Source organism: Platalea leucorodia (assembly GCF_965183815.1).
Source record: "Platalea leucorodia genome assembly, chromosome: 14".
In the NCBI taxonomy this organism is placed as follows: Eukaryota; Metazoa; Chordata; class Aves; order Pelecaniformes; family Threskiornithidae; genus Platalea; species Platalea leucorodia.
The window spans coordinates 8,697,682-8,721,262 of NC_138836.1; the positions used below are offsets into that span (position 1 = coordinate 8,697,682).

The following is a 23,581-nucleotide window of genomic DNA, read 5'->3' on the forward strand; positions in this document are numbered from 1 at the left end:
TAGACATTGGTTGAGTTTGTTTAATCAGTTTTCCTTCAAAAAACAAACAAAAAAGCAATTGGAACTAAACTGCAGAAGGACAGAATTTGTGGTCTGGGAAGGGAGAACTACAAGCAGTTCTTGGGATCTAAGCCATAGTTACAAATTAATTTTCCTCAACTTGAAGCAACTATAATAATTCAGTATTGGCAATAGCTGATTTATCTTGGGTGTTTTGAAATTGTCCTCTGAAAGTTTTGGAAACAAAAACTAGCTCACAAAGTAATTGCTTCTGAAGAACAAAGCTTCAAACAAAAAAGCAAAAATGAAGTAGCCTGCAGTGTCCAGGTTTCCCCAAGTGGGTGAGGTGCAGATGTAGGTTTTGCGAAGCATTTCCGTGGTAATGCTGCGAGGGGGCGAGAGGGGAATGTGGCACATCTCGACTAAGATACTGTATGAACTTTTTGTAATGGGTCACATTCATAATATGTAATGTATGTTATAAACGGGGCCTTTCTGAAGCTTTCCTAATAGTAAATTAGCTTCCCAGAGATTTGTTAACTGCAGATGTGTAACTAGGTTTGCGTTATCTTTTCCCTGAGCGCTCAGAAGAGCTCTAAGTGAGGGTGACTTGCATCGCCGGTGGTTGGAAGAGTAGCCTGAAAAGCAGCGGCAGACGAAGCGCTGCAAAAGGATGCTAAACTGATAGTTTCTGCTGGCATTTGAACCGCTCTGCTTGCTAGCGCTGCTCACGAACACATGCTGCCACAAGCATTGCCATTCTCTTTGGTTAGGCTGAGCAGAGGCATGAATCTAAGCATGTTTGTATCTGCTTGAAGAGATGTGGTCACCGGGCCAGCCCGCAGCCTGTTCATGGCACTGTTTTAAACAGATTTCAGTAGACTTTGGATTCACATGAATGCCTTCTTCCAGAATCAGGATTTTAGATTAGTTTGTATTCAAGTAAACTCCTTCATAAGACATGCTTTCATTAAAGTATAATGTGTACATCTTCTCTGAAGATGACTTGCTCTCTCTTGCTGATACAGTGTGTGTTAAATATTTAATGTAATGGTTGATAGTCTTTTTTTTCCCCAAGGTGATTTCTGGAGCATCTTCGAAGTATTCAGTAAGTGCTATTCACAGTACTGTTTTTCCACGTTTTTCAGATATATTGGGAAGTCGGATTCAATAACAATCAGTGTGTGGAATCACAAGAAAATTCATAAAAAGCAGGGAGCTGGTTTTCTGGGTTGTGTGAGACTTCTTTCAAATGCAATCAACCGCCTTAAAGACACTGGTTGTAAGTAAGCTAAAGACTAGAGTTTCTTCTCTTTCAGACCAAACTTTTATGCACAAACTTTTGAAGAGTGACAGTTCAATTGGGTTTTTGTTGGTTTTTATAAAGCTTGTACATTCAAATTGGTTTGGTAGTTTGTAACAGTGTTTTGTGGCTGAGGATAGCACGAGTAGGTTAGAGAATGTAACTTACCTTTGGCTTTTCAACTCCTTTGCCCCGTTACCGTAGCCAGTGGTAACTTCAGTGCCGCAGTCTGGTTGTGGGTGGTCAAGACTGAACTTACTGTGTTGGAATTCTAAAGGAAGACAGATTCTAATTACCTTCAAATTATGTTTTTATTACCTTCAAAAATGCAAGTCTGAAAGGGTAAATCTTCTTCACAAGGTCTTCACAAGGGAAGAGAGTTCAAAATACTTCTTAAAATCACTTGAGACATCCAGTCTAGGATAATGTCGTTTCCTATTCATCAAAAGAGCTTTGTGAAGTAGGAAAACTGTTAAAGCAAAAGTGCTCTAGTCTTGTTTTCTGAATTAAAATAAAAAAATGAAGGCTTGGCTGGACATTTTTAGTTTTGCTTCCTTTCCCCCATCTCTTGAAGTCTTAACTGTTTTCCACTAGGCTGGATTTTGTTCTGATGGTACTTCAGTGTGCCTTTCAAAGGCAGCAAGATACTGTATGACTTACGCTTTGTGTCCTTGTTTTGTAGATCAGAGATTGGATCTGTGCAAGCTTGGGCCAAATGACAATGATACTGTTAGAGGACAGATAGTAGGTAAGTAAGGGTTTTTATCTTTTAGTTCTCTTGGATCTTAATAGCAGCTATAGAAATACCCTTCCTAGATGTGAGTTTTCTGTATTGAATTTTTTTTTTTTTTTTTTTTTTTTTAAATTCAGTGTCTAGTGCCAGTGCCATTTGGACCTCAAGCTAGAAGTGTGTATGTAGAGAATTAACAAACAAACAAACAAAACGAAAACAAACAGCAAAACACCCAAACCAAGCCAAAAGCCCCCAAAACACCCCCCCCCCCCCCAATGTTATTATAAGTGTTGGGACAGATAAGACCATAGATCATATGAAACTTACTTAGAAAGTTTTTAATTTTGCTGTAAAGAATGGTGTCAGTTTGAGCCTGAACTCCCTGTGAAAAACTGACTACAAATTTCTTGGCCATTGAGAGTTCCAGCAAAGCTGTGCTTCCTGTAGCTTTTGCGAAAGGGTAAAACATCTTGCTCTAACAGGAGAGTTGCTGCCTGGGATGACTTGGTTGATTCATTTTATGTTTTCATGGGTTATTAACAAGTCTGTCACCAGTCTCGGTAACTGTGCTTTGTCATTCTGCTAACTCATAAACCTTAAATAACTTCAGAATTAAAAAGAAGCTGGCAAATGGAAAAACAAGTATCCACAAACAACTTCATAAACACTCTCTTTTTGGTGCATTGTAAGTTGTTTTGGAAGGCAGCATTTCTAGTAGGTCACTTAAGTAAAAAAAAAAAAAAAGTTGGTCAGGGCAAGGAGGTCTTTATTTTTATGGCAAATGTTAATGAGAATATTTGGACGTGGGGGAAAGAAAAGTGAATTTGCATGTTCAGTTTTATGTTCAGTTCCTAGTTCAAATAATATCCAAGCAGCATTCTTGTTTTGTCAGCCAGGGAAAACTATTGAAATATCAGTCAGCAAATAAGGGCTTCCATGCCCCTTTTTTTTGCTTTCCTCAAAGTGCTCTGTTGTAGAATACCTCTGACTTTACCTCTTTACGCTGCTTTAACCATCCGTCTAGCCTCTGATCTGTGAGTGTTTGCATAGTATTAAGATAAGACTGAGGTGGCACAGCAGAGTCAAACGATGGTAGAAATGCGGAGACGTAAGCGCATTGCCAACACTTCAGACCATTCTTGAATATTAAATTTTCCATGTGAGCTCGCACAGAAGAGTAAAGGATAAAACAGTCATTTTTCTAGGGTGTGTTATGTTGTCAGTTTGGTTTGCTTTTTGGTTTTGCTCCAGTATACTCTTCCTCTGATGGTTCATGCTGTATGCATGCGATTTTGTTTGTGGGGTTCGTTTTAAGAGGAAAGGGAGCTCAGCTGACAGGAGAGCTGCCTGGGGGTCTGCTCCGGGCAGCAGAGATCCACTCTGCCCGCAGCAGTCCGTCAGAGGTGACGCTAGCAGGGACTGTACCCTCACGCCACGACGTGCTCTCATGCTGCCCTCCAGAGTATGCTGCTTGTCATCATGACTTGAGAATCCTAGCATTAATTAAACAAGCAAAAAAAACCCCAAAACCCCACCCCAGCGCAGAAAGGTCTCAAGGCTATTGGGATGCCAGATGGGAAGCCTGGGGCAAATACCATGCAGCGTGGGCATGGCAAATACGCTTCAGAGGTAACTAGTTGTCAGAGATAACTGGTCAGCAGTGTGGGCATGAACTAGACTGACCAGTTGGCTTAACCTGATATGATCATGAAAAGTGGTATAGCCAAAGCAGCATTAACTCTTTTGGCATGCTGCTGGGACTGTCCCGAATTAGCAGGATGGATCATGCATTGAACCTAGAAAAAACACAGCTTGTCATGTTACAGCGGAGACCGAGAACAAATCTGTATGTTCTGCTTTGCACAGTTATCATCAGAAAGGTCAGGTTTCCTCAGTCATGGCTGCATTTTAATTTAATGCATCCTTGGTAAGATTCCAGAGACTCCTGTCTTTTTTTTTTTTTTTTTTTTAATTGAAATTGTCGTTATTAATCTCCTTATATTTTAATCTTTTTTCACTAATGCCATTTTGTTCAATGGGTGAAGGAGCCTGAGTAAAACTAAATAATTCTGCTGCAGTAGTTACATGGTGAAGGAATCTTGATTAAAAATAAGTAAGAAGATAGAATAAGTTACAAATATACTCTCAGTCCTTCTGATGATAAACTGGCTTAAATTAAGAGGCTATTCAAGACTGGAAAAGAATATTAAAATGTAATTGAGACCTTTGGCAGATGATAACCTTACAAATCAAGTGCACAGTGGGTATGCCTTTATAATTTGGGACAGGGAGCAAGGGGATCTTTATCTTAAATACCTGGGGTTATCTTCAGAGGGGGGAAGAAAAGGGGACACTTGGGAGTAGTGGATGCAAAGGGCACCTGAACTGTGTCTTAATCTTGCAGCTCTCTTCTGTGCCACCATTTTATTTCTGATGTGGCGGTGCAGAAAAAATGAGTCCTTACGCATTACAAAATGAAGCCATGCACAAATTTTGGTCCTCACATAGGCAAAAAGGAGGTAATTGCCTTTGTTTAGTTTCATTTTTGTCCGTGTGTATTGCTTGCCAAACCTTGCCTACACGCAGCAATGTGAACTCGAAATGTGTGGGTTTGTTGCAGAATAAAGAGATCTTCTACAATTTTGTTTTGGCTGAAATTAAATTTAAGGTGTCTTTCGCTGTAAGAAGTTGCTTTTTAATGTTAGTGTTCGTGGAAGACGAGGAGCTAATATTGATTAGGAATAAAGCAGGCAGGTACTGCAGGGCTCCCTGGGTTGGGCTGTTGAAGGCCCAAAATCCTGAGTTTCAAAACATGTTGTTGTTGCTGAAAACTTGGACTCTCTAGCAAAAATTGCCAGTACTATTACATGGTTTTGTAACTTTGTGATGTTGACAAAAGTTTGGTTGCATCTAGATAAAGGTCTGTAAGTTTATTTCGCTTCATAGGACTTGAAGACAATTGTCCAGAAGTACGGTAGTGCCACCTCAAGAAATGTGTGCCACGGCACGTATCTAGCTTTTTAAGTAGTCGTTTTATTGTTAAAGGCAAAACAAAACATCAGAAAAAAACCCCAACCCCACAGGAACACAAGTGTCATAAATTATCAGATTAGACACTTGCAAATTATGATACTGGGAACAAAAGCTGCCCAAAAACATCTTTGTTTTCATAATTGTAGTACAAAAGCTTCAGGCATAAATATCCATTACAATGAAACATGTAAAAGATAAAAATTAAATGAAACAAATGAAACAAAAGTAATACAGTTTTGCTGAGGGCTGTAAGGGCTTTTCAGGGTGCTGAGTGCCGCTTTGTGTGAGAGTTGCATTTAACTTCTTACCACTGGTGTTTGAAAGTAGTCAATAAACCAAACGTGTAGTGCTTCTAGCAGCTAAGTTGTGCCTGGTTTTGTGTGTGCGCGCGTATGTGCGTGTGTTGAATCCAAGCACGCACAAAATACATAAAGAGGAGTCAAAAACATAGAGGAATCTCTTATTTTAGGCCTTTCTATCAGCATTTCTCCCGTTAGCAGAGCAAGCCTGGTGCTAGCAGTGTCCCACTTGCTCTCCCAGCCGCGTGTGGGGCTCGCTGCCCTGCCGCCGCCAGGCGAGCCACGCAGCTCCGCTGCGTCGCCGTCCGTCTCGTACCGAGAAAAGTTAATGACAGCTTCAGAGTTAACTTCTTTTCCTGCCCTAACTTGCTTTCACATTCTCCAAGCTAGCTTTTTTGAAGTAATATGTAGAGAATTGTATGTATGAAAACATACGCTGTTTCTCTATAACTTTCTTTGACTTGTGGGAAGGGGAAAAAATGTCCAGAACATGCAGCTTAGTCCTCCAAGTTGTACCATTTCTCTTTCAAATATTACTGTAATTTGCATTCAGATGTCATATCTTTAATAATTCTTTTATTATCTTAATAGTAAGTCTTCAGTCCAGAGACCGAATAGGCACAGGAGGACAAGTTGTGGATTGCAGTCGGTTATTTGACAATGATTTACCAGATGGGTAAGCTGACATCACTGTGGTGTAAATACAATTACAGCTCATACAACAGACTTCTGCAGTAATGAGAAGTCACTGTACAAATAGGTTAATTTATTCTCGCACTCAAAGAGGTTTTACAGTTTTGAATTTAGGAGCAGGAGATAAGCCAGCCAGGCTACACAGAATAGTTAATAGTTTGACCCTTGTCTTGTCCCCTCTTGAAAAATGGGAGGTGGCATATATGAGTAAATGCATTAAAAAATACACTTGTCTAAGAAAACATACGTCTTTCAAATTATAGAACTGATAAACTAATATAATATTAAATCACAGCCAGCAAATTGACTTCACCCATATAGTAGATCTGTAGCAAGGTAATGAACACGCAGGCCTGGCTGTCTTCTGCAGCGCTGTGCAGAAGTATACGCTATTATAAAAATGGATTACTTTTTCTTCCATGTAAATCATAGTGAAGAAAACGTGATTGGAAAGGGTAATGAAGCCTGAGTTCTTGCTGTATTTATCTGGCAAAAGCTGGGTTTAGGATTTTGATTTGTCCCTGTGAGAGTTAATGACATCATTAACACCTAAAACAGTTTTGCGAATACAGAAAAATGCTCTGTTTTAGGTTCTGGTGCTGTCATCAACTTTTTCAGAGCAAACACAGACCTTCTCAATGTGATTCTTGGCAGGTAAAGACAGGAGAAACTGATTTTTCAGATGATGAATTTTAAAACATAAATTATCATCTAAGTCCTAAACAGCATTCTTTTGTTAATTTGGAGTCTGGAGAAGTCAAAAACATTTTTGAAAATGCTTTTAAATTTTCACTTCAAGATGTTCTTTGTGTAAATATTGCTTACTTAATTGTGTAACTGCAAAGCTATCTGTATAGCCTCATGTATTTTGGAGCGCAAAAGTAATAATAATTAAAAAGTCGTGTTATTTGAAGGTGACTTGTCAATGAAAGCAAGTAGTGCGTGAAGATACTATGAAAGCACTTACTAGGATCAGTGGTCAAAAAAGGTTAAATGCATTATTAAACATGATGTTTTCAAGAAGTTTCTTTATATGGCTATTTGGATTTAATTAGAATTCAAATAGTTATTGAACATGAAGGTGTGATATTGTTAATGATATGCCTGGTTCCAAGGGAAGAATATGTAAAATCAATTTTGAGTTGAACATTTAGTTGTTTCCTGTTACTTGTTCAGCTAACATGATTCATAATAGTGTAAGTCTTCCTGAGTTGGCATTTATGTTGGAAACATTTTGTGCCCTGGTTTCCTGGAAATACCACTCATTGCCTTATCTCTCAATGTCTGAAATCTAGGTGGGAGGAGCGGAGGACTGCTTCTGGAAGGATCCAGTATTTAAATCATATTACACGAACAACTCAGTGGGAGCGACCAACACGGTAAGAAATTATTTTGGAGACTGTGCATGTGATGAAGTTTGCTTGCTGACCAGGGGTGCTGAGCACAAGCAATTGTAAGTGGCTCTAACGGGGGATATTCAGCGTTCCTCCGAGTCACTCAACAAACGCTGTATGCTTTTCTTCGCTAACATCCTGCTCCTTCAATCTGCCTAATATTTAATTCAGAAGAATCATTCTGACTAGGTTTTTTTCCCCTCCCCTAATACTAGCATCTTTGTTTTCTTGTAGAGCTGCTATGGTAGAACTCTATAAATGCAGACATTAGAATGTGCAGATGTCGTAAGGGATGAAGAGAAAAGATCATGAATAGCTGACAGACATTGTCTGTGTACATGCTATGACCACGTAACCCAGAACTTTTAAAGCTGATTGTTACAGAGCATGTTTTGAAATCATTATGATCGCATTTTCTAATAACCATAGATGTGCGTTGCAAAGCTGTTCCTCAAACCAGTTTTGCTGTTACCTGAATTGTAGACAGTGTCAGCGCATATTTTTCAGACTCTTCTGCAGACTGTCTGTGCCTGCAGACTGTCTCTTCCACTCTCAATAAATATTATTCCAGTCTCTGTATGGATATATTTGACTTAAAATAATCTGTACTGGTAACGCTGCCAGCTCTGATATATATTGCGGTTTTTAAGTGAGTGGAGGTACCGAACAGCTTTTTAATTGATCCATCTGTATTTTTCCTGGTATGTTAAAATACTTATTCTAAGCTCTAGACACATTTACAGTAGAAAAACAAATGCAAAATATATAATTTGTTTCGGGGATTTCCTGCATCCTTATCAATCCCCCTTTAACGTATTTTAAATCCTTTTGAAAGCAGCATTGAGATATGAAACCACATAATTCAGTGTTTCCTCTTGCAGTCAAGCTCTCAAGAGCAACTGTTTCTTATCTTAGCCCTTTTTCACCATCTTCACCTAATAACCTTCCTTAAAAATTAAAAGGAATAACAAGACCTGATCCCTTCCTTAGCCATATGAAGACAGGGTGAGAAAGTTTGGGCTGCATGCTGCTTATTTTTTAAAAAAAAAAAAAAAAAAAAAAAAGTTTGCTCTCAGCACTCTGTTTAAGGTGGGAACTGCTCACGTGAGCATCTGATACGATCTTGATCCTGCAGTATCATATACTAAGTGTCAGGTCAGACCCTAAGATAGGTGAGGAGATTTACTAATTACTCTGGGGTGAACCCAGTGAGGGCAGAACGGGAGCTTTCTGCCCATGACTGAGGTATCCTGTTCAAAAAGTCAGCTGCTCAGTTCTGCTGTCCACAAAGATTTCCTGAGAGCCCCTAAATGAAGCTTCCATAAAGTGCGTTGTGTAGCCCTGTGTCCAGTCAGCAATGCAATTTTCATGTTTTTCCCCGCAGGCCAGCATCTGAATACTCCAGTCCAGGCAGACCCCTGAGCTGTTTTGTGGACGAGAACACTCCAATTACAGGAACGAACGGTGCGACCTGCGGGCAGTCGTCAGATCCCCGGCTGGCGGAGAGGAGAGTCAGGTCACAGAGGCACAGAAATTACATGAGCAGGACACACTTGCACACTCCCCCCGATTTACCTGAAGGATATGGTATGCAAATTAAAATTTTCTTAATTGTAGGTCTCCCAAGAAACTGGGAAAATGGGTTGTGTCTTCTCCTCGTATGTAAGATTCTTTTGATTCCTTAGTTTGGGGAAATCAGTCTTTGAGTTTTTTATTGCCTTTTTTTTTTTTATTCTTATAGTTATTAATTAATGTTGATTTCACAGAGCAAAGGACGACTCAGCAAGGTCAGGTCTATTTTCTGCATACTCAGACTGGTGTTAGCACGTGGCACGATCCAAGAGTACCTAGGTAAGAAAACGATGAAGGTATCCTTAAGGTGTCAAATCAAAATAGTTTAATCAGTACTGTCCTCAGAATTCTCTGTCTGATATCATATTTCTGACTCTTGGTCCCTAATACACCATTTCAACAAGTCAGTCATCAAAATAAATTAGTATCTCTTCCTCAGTTCTTCAAATTGTTATTTTAATGCAAAGATGGAGAATCAAGAAATAAATTACAGTGGTGTTTTGAAAACAGGTATAGTTAACTGATTCTAGATCTTGCATATGAATTATAGCCAAGTCCAGGTTTTAATACTCTGCAAAATAATGAAACAAAAAGAGGGTTCTGAGCATTTCAAAAAATCTAGATGTATCGAGATACTTCAGTGAAAACTGGGTTAGTTTTGTTTTTTAATTCAGGCTCTGGAAGTTAACAAGGGAGGCCTGAGAAATTGGCAGCATACATTTATGAAGAACAAACTTTATGAGACATAGGCTAGACAAATGTGATAATTTTTGATAGAAGAGCAGACAAAGGGGAAAACCTGGAAAATCCACCGGATGCCTCTTGTATGTTTAGACACGCTATTTGTAGTGAACTACAGTCTCATCATTGAATTAGCTTAAATTTACTTGTGTGTGAGAATTATTGTCCAGTGTTCAGACTACCAAACGTAATTTACTCAAGGAATGGGAAACTTGGTACATTTTGAAGAAACTAATTGGAGACACTGGGTCATAAAAAGCCTGGAAGCTGAAATGGCGAGCTGTGTTTGAAGTGCCAGCATGTTGGGCCTTTTAAAAAAATTGGGGGGGGAGAGAGTTTTTTCCATTTGAGTATAGTAGCAAACATCTAAAAATGCACAAGGTTTTTTACAGCTGGTCTCCTGTTACAGAGCAGAAATGAACATTTATTTTCTTTATAATGCTCTAACACGGATATTCCTAGAGCAACCATATATGCTTTCAAGCATCTCCTTAGCAGCATATAAATGGGGAAGAATTTGGGGGAGAGGGGCAGACAGGTAGAGAAGCTGAGAGAGACTGACCCGTGATTAAAATACTCAAACTGCCATTTCTGTTGCGGCTATCTCAACACTTAGGAGAAAATAAATGTGAAGTGTCCTTTCAGTTTAGTGTCTTTATTTACACAATACACACGTGTACATATTGTACATGATTGTACACGTGATTATTTCTGATGTATTTGAGAGGCAAGAAGGATAACAGGGAAATTATTGTTAGCTTCTGATCGTTCTTTAAAAAAAAAGCAAGAAATCCTGTTGAAAATGATTGCCTCCTAGAGTCTGTGGATGGTGTTGTAAAATAGTGTGTGTAGTTTGGAATTGGCAGCCAGTATTGGCATTTATGAGAACTGTAGCAACTTTGTCGGTTGCTGCTGGTGTTCATTCCCATGGAAATGGATTTTGGATATCCCGGGAAGAATGAAGTGCCTCATGGCCTAAGTTCTGATTCTTTTTTTTTTTTTTTTTTTTATTATTATTACTACTCTTGTGTTACAAGAATATATACTTTGCTTTGATGCATTATCTGTATACTTCAGAGTGGGGATACAGCTGGCAGTTGTGCATTTAGAAGCCTTTGCTCCCATGACTTGTGTATTACACAAAACTAGAAACTAGACTTCTCTCAAAAGAAATTATATTAAGATCTAATCCTTAGGCTTGCAGGGTAATAGTTTTGTACAAAATCTAAGTTAGCACTTCTCTTAGGTGTGGCAACAGAAACTGTACGAGTATGAGAACAAAATTTGGCTGTTTGCATGAGGATAGAGTTTATGTCATTTCAAAGGAATATTGTATTTTTACACTAATATGCCGCAGTCATTTACTTAATAAAATAAGCCCTACAGTTCAGCAGCAGTGTGCGTATGGGTAATATCAGCAGAAGTTCAATCCCAGAGCCTTGTATCTCCGTTAGCAGCTTCTCAGCCTTTTGAGTCCTTGCAGACAGCATCTTTTTAGCCATTCTGCCCGTCGGCTCTTTCCTCCCCTCAACTCGCGTCATACTGGGAGATCTGAAGACTTATACCTTTAAAAAGAGCTGCACTTGGCAGTGTGAGGTATCTGAGGTGCGAATGATATACGTGAACAATCAGTAAGTGTACGTTTTTGAAGGCTGCTACTTGTTTTCAGTGAACCTCTGAATGAATCTACATCTTCCTAATTTCAGCAGAATTTTCTTGAGACCCTCTGCGTTGCTCATTGCAGAGCTGAGTCATTGTTCGTGTAATATTTTATTCGAAATATTTTGTTAGAGGGCTGTTTGCTTCCCACTAGCACTTGGGGGTTTGGGGCAAAACCGCCTGTGGCATACACATGTATCCCATGCGTAATTCTTCATGGAAAGTATAACTCTTCAGAAATATAGTTTTGTTTTGTAGGAGTTTTTAAAGTGTGATTCAGAGTTCCTTACATGACTAATGTTTTAAAAATGTTTTCTGTCAGAATTGGTGTAGAACTGCAGTTCCATTTTGGCAAATATGGCAACGGTCTTTATTTTTGTTTTAAGCCTGTATTAATTTAACATCTGAAGTTAGTTTGTAAAAATGAAGGTTATTTGATAAGAACTTTTTTCCCCGCGGCATGTGTTCTGGGATGTGTGTTTTTTCTTTGGTGGGCTTGCACCTTGGGAGTAGAGATTCCAGCTGAACAGATCAAGTTTCTGAAACAATACATTTTCTCAGACTTCATGGAATTGTTCTGTTACATTCACGCTTGTTTGGCTCGGAGGCCAAATGCTGAGGTATTTTTCATTTTATATTTGTTTTCACAGGGATCTTAGCAACATCAATTGTGAAGAGCTTGGTCCCCTGCCTCCTGGATGGGAGATCCGAAATACAGCAACAGGCAGAGTTTATTTTGTTGACCATAACAACAGAACAACGCAGTTTACAGATCCACGGCTATCTGCTAACTTGCATTTAGTCTTAAAGTAAGTCTAAAGTCTCCGGCACATGGTGAGTGTAATAGAGGAAAGAAAGTGACTCTTGAGGGGTGCTCGGTTTTATATCAAGATGTATTCTGCCATTCGGTAGTAGGTGTTCTTTAACGCACTACCAACTTACTCTGTTACATAGCAAAGACAGGTTTGATTGTTCTTGAAAAAAATAAAAATCTCTAGCAGCATTTAGGCAGGAATGTGGCTATTGTGATGCCAGGAGCTGGGGGCAGCAGGGGGGGGAGCAAGTGCTGTCCGGGTAAAAGATTGGCCCATAAATTTTTTTTCTAATGGCAAAAGAGACACTTTCTTTCCTTTTCTTTATACGTCATGCTACTTTCAGTTACGGACTACTTGTTTTAAAATATGAGGTTGCATTCAGTAGCCAGTGGTATGAAATAGTGATGCGTTAAGGAAGGGTGCGCAAGTGCCCAGCTATTCTCCTGGAATAAAGGAGAAATAATTCAGCTTCTATCTTCAGTTTTAGAGTAAGACTAGTTCAGATGTTCTCAAAATAAGACCCCAATAATTTAACTCGGATTTTTTACCGAAAGAATAAAATAAAATAAAATAGGAACTGTATTTTTTCTGCGTTAGTGTTCTGATATCACATTTCAATATTGCCCTTCTAAAAAGAGAAGGGGAAGCTCAGAAGGATTCTGGCTCTTGTCTGTATTCCCTGAGCACTCATTTCACACTGGGGGATTTTCTACTAAAAATGGAAACCAAAAAGCAAACAAACACTTCTTTTTTTGCTTAGACAAGGCTATCACTTTAATCCAAGCTATTGGGGAGTTTGACTCTATCGTTTCTCCTACTAACACCTTTTAATACTCTTGGGAAACACCTGTAAAGTATTGAGTAGGTGTTAAGTGGAAGAAACAATGAAGAGTTGGTTAGATAGAAAGCCATGCAGCCCTGGGCAAGGAATAAGTAGGAGGAATAGTCCTTTTAAGGAAGTGAATCATTGGGAGGAATAATGGGAACAAGCACTGAAAAGACAAAAACGAGGAATGGAAAGTAATATCCAGGAGGTCAACATATCTTTTGTGTAACACATAAAAGCTGGCGAGCCTTTGTCTGCCCAGTGTACGTTTGAACTTAACACCTGAAGAGGGAGAAGAGTCTAAATATTGACAGATATGTATTTTGTTTAGAGAAATCATTGGTCATATACATGTATAGTACAGAACTTTAGTAAGCTCTCACTATCCAGACACTTTTGGTTCTTTTTTTTTAATTTAAAAAACCGAACTCACTACTAATTTTAGCTGAATTTAGATTGGTAGTTTCAAATGAACATGATCTTAGAAAAAAACTTACCAGTGGAGGAGCATGTTCGTGTTTGGTACACAGAAAAGTTCATTAAATTAATTCAGATTTAGACATTTTACCCAAAGAAAAACTTCAGACCCTCTTAGCTACAACAGTGCAATTCTTAAATTGTGGAAAATTCAGTTAACTGGACTATATTTGAAAAACTGTCCTTCACAGGTAGGTTTATTTTTAAATGGCAGTAGGGTCACAGTGGCTAGTTCTACACGTATTGTGGAGGACAGATACATAGGTATCTTCTTATCTAGAAAAATCCAATTTGACTTTCAAGTTCCAGCATCACAGAACCATTTTGCATTTCTTTAAACTTAAGTACTACTACAGTGTGCTTAAGTTTTTCATTTGTACATCTGTCTTTCATTAGGGAAGGATTTCAGAAATTCAACCAACAGTGTCATCAGCAAAGTCTGCTGCCTGATAAATCTTTTCTGGTGTTTATACTTTTATTGTACCAAACAGGATCTGTGAAAGCTTCCCCCCCTTAAACCCACCTCCTTATTTAAAATAAAATAAAAAAAATAAATAAAAAAAAAAAGTAGTTTGCCTTAGGCCTGTCATTTTGTAAAATGAGAAATAAGTTTAGTATTTGGGTGGGATGGGTGTGATAGTGTTTTAGGTTCAAAGGCATAATAAAAAGTTTACTCTCAGTGATACTGACTTTTCTATTGAGCTGAGTAAAGCAGTTCGTTCTTCTAGTGATGGCATTATAAGTTAGGAAAATAATCAAACTTGTTACCCGGTTCTGTTTTAAAATATTGGCCAAGAGTTCATGACAGGTTTTGATAGTTATGGCACCTGAAAAGTACTTAGCTATATCCTTAAAGCACTGTACAGAATCAAGCATAGTCATTCAGCTGTGAAAACAAACTAAGAAATCAGATTTAATTACTTTAAGCACTGCAGATTTTTTAGCTAATACTGCACTGATTATTTTTAGTCTAATATGGAGGATGGCATTTTATTTTTCTCCTCCTAGTACTGCCCTATTTTAGATTGGTTTAATTTGATGCATAGATCTTAAGTTCCTGCGCATTTCAGAGATTACATGTTCTTTAAGACTGACATTGACTAGCTTTGTGTTTAGGGGACTGTGTCTTTTTCACTCTTAAAGGTAGTGTGAACATATGCTCACTTTAGTATATAATTACGACCTTTCCTGATAGGCGCGTACAAGGAATGTTTTCACGTGCTCGTCCTTATGGAATTAGAAAGTTCAGAAGATAGAACAATGATTTTGCTTTAATTTGTATATCAAGTAAATACAGTTTAAGTGCGATTCATATTTAAAACTAACCACAAGTGAAAAGAAAGTACCGTGCATATAGCACAAATGACACAGAGCCATATTCTGGAACCACATCGAGTGCGTGTCTAAATTATTGTAATGACTTGGTTTCTCAGGAATGACTTAAAATAACTGTAGTTTATTGTAAGACCAATGTGATCAGCTTGTGAATAAAGTTAAGGTAGCCTTATTTAAAAAAACAACAGAAGCAAGCAACAAAACACTGTGAAACTAATAAAATCGATTAAGCTAACTTCTGAAGTTCTGCATCCTGGGGCATAGTAACAAAGTAGGATTTCTTGCATTATTCCCTCCTTAGAGCCCAGGAGTAAAGAGGTATTATTATGAATATTAAGCTTTGAGTTATTGCTGAAGTGATCTACAATGTGTGCCATTGCCGGGGTTTCTAAATGTTAGGCTTGTAAGGGTACTGATAAAGATTTCCTGGTCACCTGGTGTTAGTTTCCCTTGAGGGTGATTTGTGCAAAATTGCTTTAAATAGAAGGGTTGCAAATAACAGAATAGCTGTCAGAACCACAAGGCAAACTGGGAACACCCCCACCCCTTTTTTAATTGCCAATTCTGAATGTTCCTGTGGTAAAAGCCTGCTGGAGGTGAATTTTGGTTGGCCAGGACAGCCTTCTAGTAGAGACCTTGTTTCAAAACAGACAATGGGCTGAAATTTTTAAATATATTAAAACTGTGTTTGGTTCCATCTAGTATTTGTTGGTCTTTGATGTTGAAAAAACCCAATTTATTAACATTCCACTGGAAAACATTCTGAATTGTGACCTTTCTTATTTATCCAGTAAATTTCGGGTATTCTCATGTGTTCCACACAGAGGTATTCTTCTCATGGTTTAGGTAAAATTATAACTTTTATCCTGTGTTGTTTGGAAATGCCATACTAAAAAGCTATAAAAATACCCTCTTACTGTGTACGAGAAACGACACAAGAGAGGACATCTCTGCAACAGGATTAATTTAGTTTTCCTAGTAAGAAGTTAGATTTACAAAATCTCTTAGAATTGCTAGTAAAAATACTTGTTTATCTGTGCCAATTGGTTACATGTGAACTCCCACATTCCTGTGGTCCAGACTAGGCCAGGTACAAGGGACAAGGTCCTTGCCAAGCTGCCAGTACAAACATCTTTTTGTAAGCTTACTCTTTTTCAGACAAGCCATTTAAAACAGACTATGGTATTGACTGTAGATTAGAGGCATAGTGTTTGGCAGATCCCTGAATTTTAAAATGGAGGAAGGCAAAACACACGCAAAGGAAATATGGAAATGGTACCTGAGAAATTCAGTGTCAGCAGCTTAGTAGTAAAATTGTATGGATAATAACTTATTATATAGTGCTATAACCTTTTACAGACTTTGTAGAGTAGTACTAATAGAAATAACAAACCCTAAAAACAACTGATAGTTGCCAAGAAAGACAGAAGCATATGTCTTTAGTCAGGACCTGGACATTTTTAGTGTAATCACAGTAATAATCATAGTGAATTGAAAGTAGCTTAGTTACAAAGACTTAAGCTTTAAGAAACTTCTCAAGAAAATAGGGGGCGTATGACTTGAACATCTGCAAACAGCTGTGTTTGTTTCTAGCCGCCAGAACCAACTTAAAGATCAGCAACACCAGCAGCAGCAGCAGGTAGTGTCCCTCTGTCAGCTTCCAGATGAGGCAGAGTGTCTGACTGTGCCAAGGTACAAGCGAGACCTAGTGCAGAAACTCAAGATCCTGAGGCAAGAGCTGTCACAGCAGCAACCTCAAGCTGGCCATTGTCGTATTGAGGTCTCCAGGGAAGAGATTTTTGAGGTAATTTGAGAATTTGACCCATTTCTTAACATTGAGGGAAGGGGAGGAGGGTTGTTCATAACTGTCTAAAGAAGTCATTCAGTTAGATGAAATCCTGAAGTCTGGAGTTAAAGCTGGAATTTTACGGGTGGCGAATGGGAAGAGGAAGCATTTCAAGGGGATGGTAAGAACAGTTGTGTAGTTAAAGTAGATGTATTTACCCTGTAGAGAAGAAGAAGGACGAAGAGAGCTTTCCCTGTGGCTGGAGATGTACAGCCTGTGTCAGGGACTGAGGAAGGAGTCCAAGCACTTCATGTATTTGAAGATACTGTCTCACTTCTTCCTTGGATATAAGAACGCTAATGTCTGTTACAGAGGGAATGTTACAAATTGAAAACCAGACAATTCATTAATGATCTTTGATCTATTGTAACTTAAGTAAAATTACTATTGAATAGCATTCATCTTTGGAGTTTGGATTACTTAGCATCTCAATTCTCATTGATTCCCCCCTCAGTCCCCCCCGAGAATCAGACCAATTTTATGAATTGTCTAGGCTTCTGAATGACCAGAGGTGCCCACAGTGGGATATCTGCATTTTATTTTGTGACATTATTCAGCAGAATTATTCTGCTGAATTGATTAAACACAGTTATAATTCATTGGCTTTTTCTGGAGAACAGTCTGTTGTCTTGACAACTTTATCACCCATCCCTGTTGCATTTTTACCCCACCCACAAACTTGATAGCCCCGCTATGTTGTCACAGTTTTTCCAGCCAAGTAAGATTTGTCTTCCCTTTGGAGACAGTCAAATCAGTTCATAATCAACTGGAAAAAAAAAAAAAAAAAGGAGGAAAGGCTCCTGTACAGCAGTGAAAATTATTATGCTCTTGTTCTGAAAATTTGGGTATGTTGGGTCCCAGACACACCTCCCTCTTCTGTTCTGCAGAGCCAAAGATTGGGGCACCCATACCGGACATAAGTAAAAACTAGACTTTTTTGGTTTAATTCCTTTTTAAAAACTAGCATTTGTTCTGCCTCTTTCAGCTTTCTTCTTGTGTTTTCTTGGTGAACTCTTACTGATAGAGGACTAATTCCGTAGATTTACGGGGATGGCATTGATGCTTCTGTTCTTAAGATGCTTCTTGAAGGTTTGCATGTGTTATACCCAGAGTAGAAGCTCCACTGTTGGCTTTTCAGACTGCAAAAATTGTGAGCCTTTATGCAAAATAAAAGGAGTTTACTGACACAGATTTTAATTTTTTGTAAGTTATGTGAGCATGAGAGAGAGAATGTTCTGATCACTGTACACCTCTGGAAATTTAACAGAGGGTGGTTCTTCTCACATGTCTGTTTTATCTGACAAGTGTTATCACATTTGTAGAAAACTAAGTAACAGTCTGTGATTTGAGAAACTGGTTAGTATCTAGGAAAATAGTATCCCCTTCAGGCCCGAAGTCTGAGACTCCCTTCATTTCTAATAAACAGTAGTAGCTTCTTGTCTGTAAATAGCAGTTAATAAGAGTGTTACGTGTTTACAGGAATCCTACAGGCAAGTCATGAAGATGAGGCCAAAAGACCTGTGGAAACGATTAATGATAAAATTTCGTGGGGAGGAAGGCCTTGATTATGGAGGTGTTGCCAGGTAAACAGTCCGTCCTCTGTCTCTTCCCCTGCACCCCAACCCCACCAGCTACGCCTGTGCTTTGAATCCTAAACCAGCCTCGTATCAGCCCTGTTTCTTTTTCCATTATTTATATTTATTTCTGTAACAGATTGTATGTCAGAAGAATATAGTTTCAGATAGTATTTTAAAGGAAAAACTGCAAAAATAACTAATATATTGTAAATAAATCAAAACACATCATAGATCGCATCAGACGTCTATCATATATGCAAGACAGGCTTTTGGTATCTATTGAAACTACTGTATTTTTCTTGGTTAGTAAAGCTTGGGTATCTGAGAATTTATACCACTAAATACTTGGCTTTGTGGCACAACTTTGGTCACAAAATGTGCTTTATTGCAAATTGTCACTACTGTTTGAAGCAAAACGTTAAAAACTAGCAGTTAGTAGGCAACAAAAGTCTGTCAGGAGTCTATGAGGTTATTTTTCACTTGCTTATAAAAAGTGACATTTACTGATTGTATGAAGATATTCTTGACATGTTAAAACAGTGTTAGGAATTGTATTGGCCAATGGCACAGATGCTGGTTTACTTCACCAGAAATATTCCCCACCTCTGGGTCTGCTCTCTAAATGAGTGTTGACTCAGTTAGGAGCATTCATTGCATTTTTTTACCATTAGTATTCATTGCGAAGTACAGACGATGCTCCCAAACAGCCCACCTGCTGCATCCGTAGTTGGTGTGTGGCAAGTAACCCCTGGGACCCAGGCTGTTACGCTGCATGTATCGTCATGAGTTTGCAGGTGGCCAGTGGAGTTTTCACTTCATCCATTCCTAAATATTTTAACATGCTAATTAGCCATAACTAGTAAAACAGCCTCGTTGAATCAGTTAATACTAATTGTTTGATGATGATGATGATAATAGTGTTCAAACTAAAGAAGGTACAGATGTTATTGTGTGCTGTTTTCCAAAGCAGCTGCTAGTATTTTTTGGCATGGGTTTTGTTTCTAGGCTGTATGCCGTGGAGCCTTTGCCATCTTCCATACAGGAATACAGGAAGACCAAGCTAGAAAATGTTATGGTTTTCCCAATTCTTAGACCATTATTTGCTGATTTATGAACATGTAATTAAAACTTGAATTAAATATGTCTGTTACCTGAAGACAGTTTATATTAAAAGCTTTGACTCGAACGTCTCTGTAGTCTAGTCAATAGAATACATAGTGTCTTGTCTCAATGTATAATGGATGAAGGAGAATTACAGTCAGAAACTCTCTTGGAAATAAGTAACCTGGAGAAAAATCTTGGAAAGCTGGGAAATACATCAGCTGTCAGGGGCTGTGCAGTTACTGAGCCAGTAAAAATAATTCTGATCTCAGCCTTATCTAAGCATGTTCAGAGATAACTTTCTTCACATTTATGTTTAACAGTAAGGTTAAAAAAAATCATACAATTCTGAAAAGATTATCAGTGTAGGAATGCATGTGTCTAAAGTACACAACAAATTTTATTTTCTTCAGGGAGTGGCTCTACCTGTTGTCACACGAAATGTTGAATCCATATTACGGTCTCTTCCAATATTCCCGAGATGATATCTATACACTGCAAATCAACCCAGACTCTGCAGTCAACCCGGTACGACTGGTAACATGCGTTCTGTAAATGATTGTTTTACGACTAGAAATTAAATACATCTGGAGAGTGTTCTAGACTTAGGAACCGAATTCTCACATTAGTATTGCCTGAGACTGAATTTGTGCAATAATATGATAATTTCTTTTTAGTACTGATCAAAGAAACGTCTCAAATGTGTTCTTAATTTTCTGTAAGATGTCTATTTATATTTCCTTTGGGAGAAATTAAGTTTATTTTGATTCTTAGTAGTAAGACTTCTGGACTGGAAGCAATATACTCAACGTGCTGTGTATAAAAACAAACAAAACAAAACAAAAAGCTCTGTGTATGTTGGGGTTTTTTTCTTTTCTTTTGTATTGAAATTTTATTTTGTATTCAGCAGATGTAACCTGGAGGTTTTATTTAGCTGAATGACTTAATCTCTTCTTTCAATTCTAGGAACACTTATCATATTTCCATTTTGTGGGACGGATAATGGGGATGGCTGTGTTTCACGGACACTATATTGATGGGGGCTTCACGTTGCCTTTCTATAAGCAGTTGCTAGGGAAGCCAATTACTTTGGATGATATGGAATTGGTTGACCCTGATCTTCATAACAGCTTAGTCTGGATACTGTACGTACTGTGTATTATATCTTACAGTGTTAGAATTCTGTCTCAGTTAAGACGTGATAATGTTCCTAAATCCAGTTGAAAAGAAATGAAGTGTATTTTTGATCTCCCGCTCAGGCAGATTTAAGAAACATCTTTCTTGTACAGTTCACCTTTTTAAAAGCTTAACACGTTCAAGGTATTCAAATTTGGGGGGCGGGGGGAGGGAGATAAATGATTACTGAGCTGTGGAGTGCTCAGTTTGTAAATTTTAATTTATTAATTTTGCCTATTATTAACAGTAACATGTTATTAAAATATAACATTGAAACTTTGATAATGGTTTTAAAACATAACATAGTAAAAATGCATGTTCACCTTTTGCTTCCAAGCAGTAATTTGAAATGCTATTGAAAAACTAAAGTGTGATGTCTGTCAGATATATTATGGCTGGAATATATTTGCAGAAAATGTTTTCACTGAGTCACTTGCTTATTCTTTTTTTCCCACCAGTGAGAATGATATCACGGGAGTCTTGGACCATACGTTTTGTGTGGAACACAATGCGTACGGGGAAATCATTCAACATGAACTGAAACCCAATGGCAAAAGCATCCCCGTGACAGAGGAAAACAAAAAGGAATATGTCAGGTACATCAATATCTTTTCCAACGTTTTTTATGCTTCCTGTGGTGGGGAGGAACTCTTACTTATTTGCAGTAATTGACAGTGGGTTTTTTTCTAAGTGGTAGTGCAAGTGTTGTGTGTATTCCTGTCAGTAAGGCCATGGTTGTTTTTTTTTTGGCTGGATAAATTGCAGGTTTATTGTATTTGAATACATCTTTCACAAAACCAATTTGCACTTGCTTGCAGACTTTATGTAAACTGGCGATTTTTACGAGGAATTGAAGCTCAGTTTTTGGCTCTACAGAAGGGATTTAATGAAGTAATCCCACAACATCTGCTGAAGACATTTGATGAGAAAGAGTTAGAGGTCAGTCCACTAATGTTATGTTATGTCGTCAAGTGTAACAATGAAAGCCTGAGGCATTCTTCTGAGACGGAGTAACATGCGAAGCTGTGTCCCCAGCGCTTTAGGGGTTTGCAGGTGCGGTGTTAGAAGAAACACAGTTAGCATAAGAGGTTAGCGGGTCACGCAGTCACTGAGACTGCGTGTGCCTTCCACCGAGGGCTGTGAGAGTGTTTCTCAAGGCGACATTTCCTAGCAACTGCAGAGGTGGTAGAAGAGGAGACCCTCTCCCATAGCTGAAAACACAGCTGAGCCTACTGAGAAGTAACTGCAGTGACCTCAGATGGTTTCAGAGTGCGCTACTCCAGCAGAGGTGCTGGTGCGAATTTCTCACGGTGCAGTGCCACGAGATTAAATTCGGTGCTGCCAGGAAAATAGTCTGTCGCTCCCTTCCGCCTCCCACCACTTGCTCGCAGCCCTTCCAGCGCGCTGCACTGACTGCGGTGTCAGGCAGCTATGTGGTTTTGCAGAGCTGAGTTATGCCAGACTAAACCGGCCCTGTAAATACAGCATAAAGAAAGGTGCTGTCACCAACAAATGTGCTACAAAATATCAAGATCAGCATCCAGACAATATCCTCTCAAGGCAAATCCCATAGATCCTAAGCTTGTTTTAAAACTGAAATCTAATACGTGGTCTGTTAGCTGTGGAGCTGAGGTTTTTGCCACATAAAATGGCCACAAGGTAAATTATTCATGCTTTTTTCTGTTCACTGTACTAGAATGTCAGTGGTTGCTCTCCTTTTATCCTGAATACTCTCATTCAACAACAGTGAGCCAGCCACACTGTTAACCCAGAATCATTTTGCAGATGCAGAATAAGAAAGGGGAAGGTCCAGTGTTCTTAGTCAGAAGAAAATGTCTTCATAATCATATTCCTGTTGAGCTTAAACTGATGGATTGTGGATCTGCATTTTAGAAGCGCTGAAAGCTCTTTATCAGGAGAGAAGTCTGATTTGTATTACGTGTGTGGTAGGACAAAAACAAGATTGCTTTTGGGGGTCCAGAGTTGGACCAGCCAAACTACACCCTCAGCTACGCTCCAGAAAGAAATACTGAGTTCAGATGTGAATTATGCATGCGCTTTCACACATGGGTAGAATCTGTGCTTCTGTTATTTAATTGACAGGTCAAGACACTTTCATCTAAGCTTATGAAATGGTTGCCTTTTTTTTTTTTATTTGAATTGAGGCCATTTAAAAAATGGATTGTGTGCAAAGGTAAGATTAAAAAAAAAAAAAAAAAAGTCATATTTCTGCATTGCCTAAGATTAGTGAGAGACTATAATTTACCTTTGGTATAAAATCTGTTGATTTTTCAAAATCAGTTACTCATCATTTGGCTAGCTCCAAAACCATTTTTATATTGATGAATGATGAAATATTTAAATTATATGTTAAATTTACAGCTCATCATTTGTGGACTGGGAAAAATTGATGTTAATGACTGGAAGGCAAATACTAGGTTAAAACACTGTACCCCAGACAGCAACATCGTGAAATGGTTCTGGAAAGCTGTGGAGTTTTTTGATGAAGAGAGGAGAGCGAGACTTCTCCAGTTTGTGACTGGCTCATCCAGAGTGCCTCTGCAGGGCTTCAAGGCATTACAAGGTAAGGTTTCTCCAGAAGTGACTGGAAATGCCTGTACTTGGCGGAAGCAACAGGAGATGTCACAGAAACATTAGCTGAAAATGAGGCCGGTTGGCTGCAATGTGACTTTTTGGGAGTGATTTTTAATGGTCTGATGAATAACAATCACAAATAGTCTTTTTTTTGTGTGTTTGTGTATTAACTTGTTATTCAGCTGTAAATGGCTCTTTTGCTTCAATTATGCACTTCCTTCTCTGGCAAGAAGTTCTGATCAGCGGAGATCTTAGTGGGGTTTTCCTTACGTTTTTTCTGGAAGCCTGTTTTTTAGTTGCTGTCTTTTACAAGCCCTCATCACCTGCCCAGCTCTGGGACCAGAAAACCCCAAGATGCGGTGTTCTTGCAGATCCGACAGCAGAGGCACTTTGTAATGCTGACCGC

General features: G+C 38.6%; 1 protein-coding gene across 9 annotated transcripts in view; it reads left to right on the top strand.

Moving 5' to 3' along the window:
- The window catches only part of SMURF2 (SMAD specific E3 ubiquitin protein ligase 2), a 67,378-nt gene that overhangs the window by 37,646 nt on the left and 6,151 nt on the right, over nucleotides 1–23,581 (top strand). For 7 of the 9 annotated variants that reach the window (XR_014229791.1, XR_014229792.1, XR_014229793.1 and 4 more), the window contains exons 4-17: nucleotides 1,149–1,282; nucleotides 1,986–2,051; nucleotides 5,960–6,044; nucleotides 7,357–7,440; nucleotides 8,840–9,042; nucleotides 9,222–9,306; nucleotides 12,078–12,236; nucleotides 16,474–16,684; nucleotides 18,206–18,309; nucleotides 19,818–19,932; nucleotides 20,371–20,549; nucleotides 21,039–21,176; nucleotides 21,399–21,519; nucleotides 22,963–23,164. Coding sequence is in view for 3 of the 9 variants with exons in the window: in XM_082327036.1 (XP_082183162.1) it covers nucleotides 1,149–1,282; nucleotides 1,986–2,051; nucleotides 5,960–6,044; nucleotides 7,357–7,440; nucleotides 8,840–9,042; nucleotides 9,222–9,306; nucleotides 12,078–12,236; nucleotides 16,474–16,684; nucleotides 18,206–18,309; nucleotides 19,818–19,932; nucleotides 20,371–20,549; nucleotides 21,039–21,176; nucleotides 21,399–21,519; nucleotides 22,963–23,164 (1,886 nt within the window). In the remaining 6 variants the exon portion in view is untranslated. Of the gene's footprint in view, nucleotides 1–1,148; nucleotides 1,287–1,985; nucleotides 2,052–4,472; nucleotides 4,556–5,959; nucleotides 6,045–7,356; nucleotides 7,441–8,839; nucleotides 9,043–9,221; nucleotides 9,307–12,077; nucleotides 12,237–16,473; nucleotides 16,685–18,205; nucleotides 18,310–19,817; nucleotides 19,933–20,370; nucleotides 20,550–21,038; nucleotides 21,177–21,398; nucleotides 21,520–22,962; nucleotides 23,165–23,581 lie in introns of those variants that run through there. The other 2 variants (XM_082327037.1, XM_082327038.1) reach the window with 2 other exon arrangements.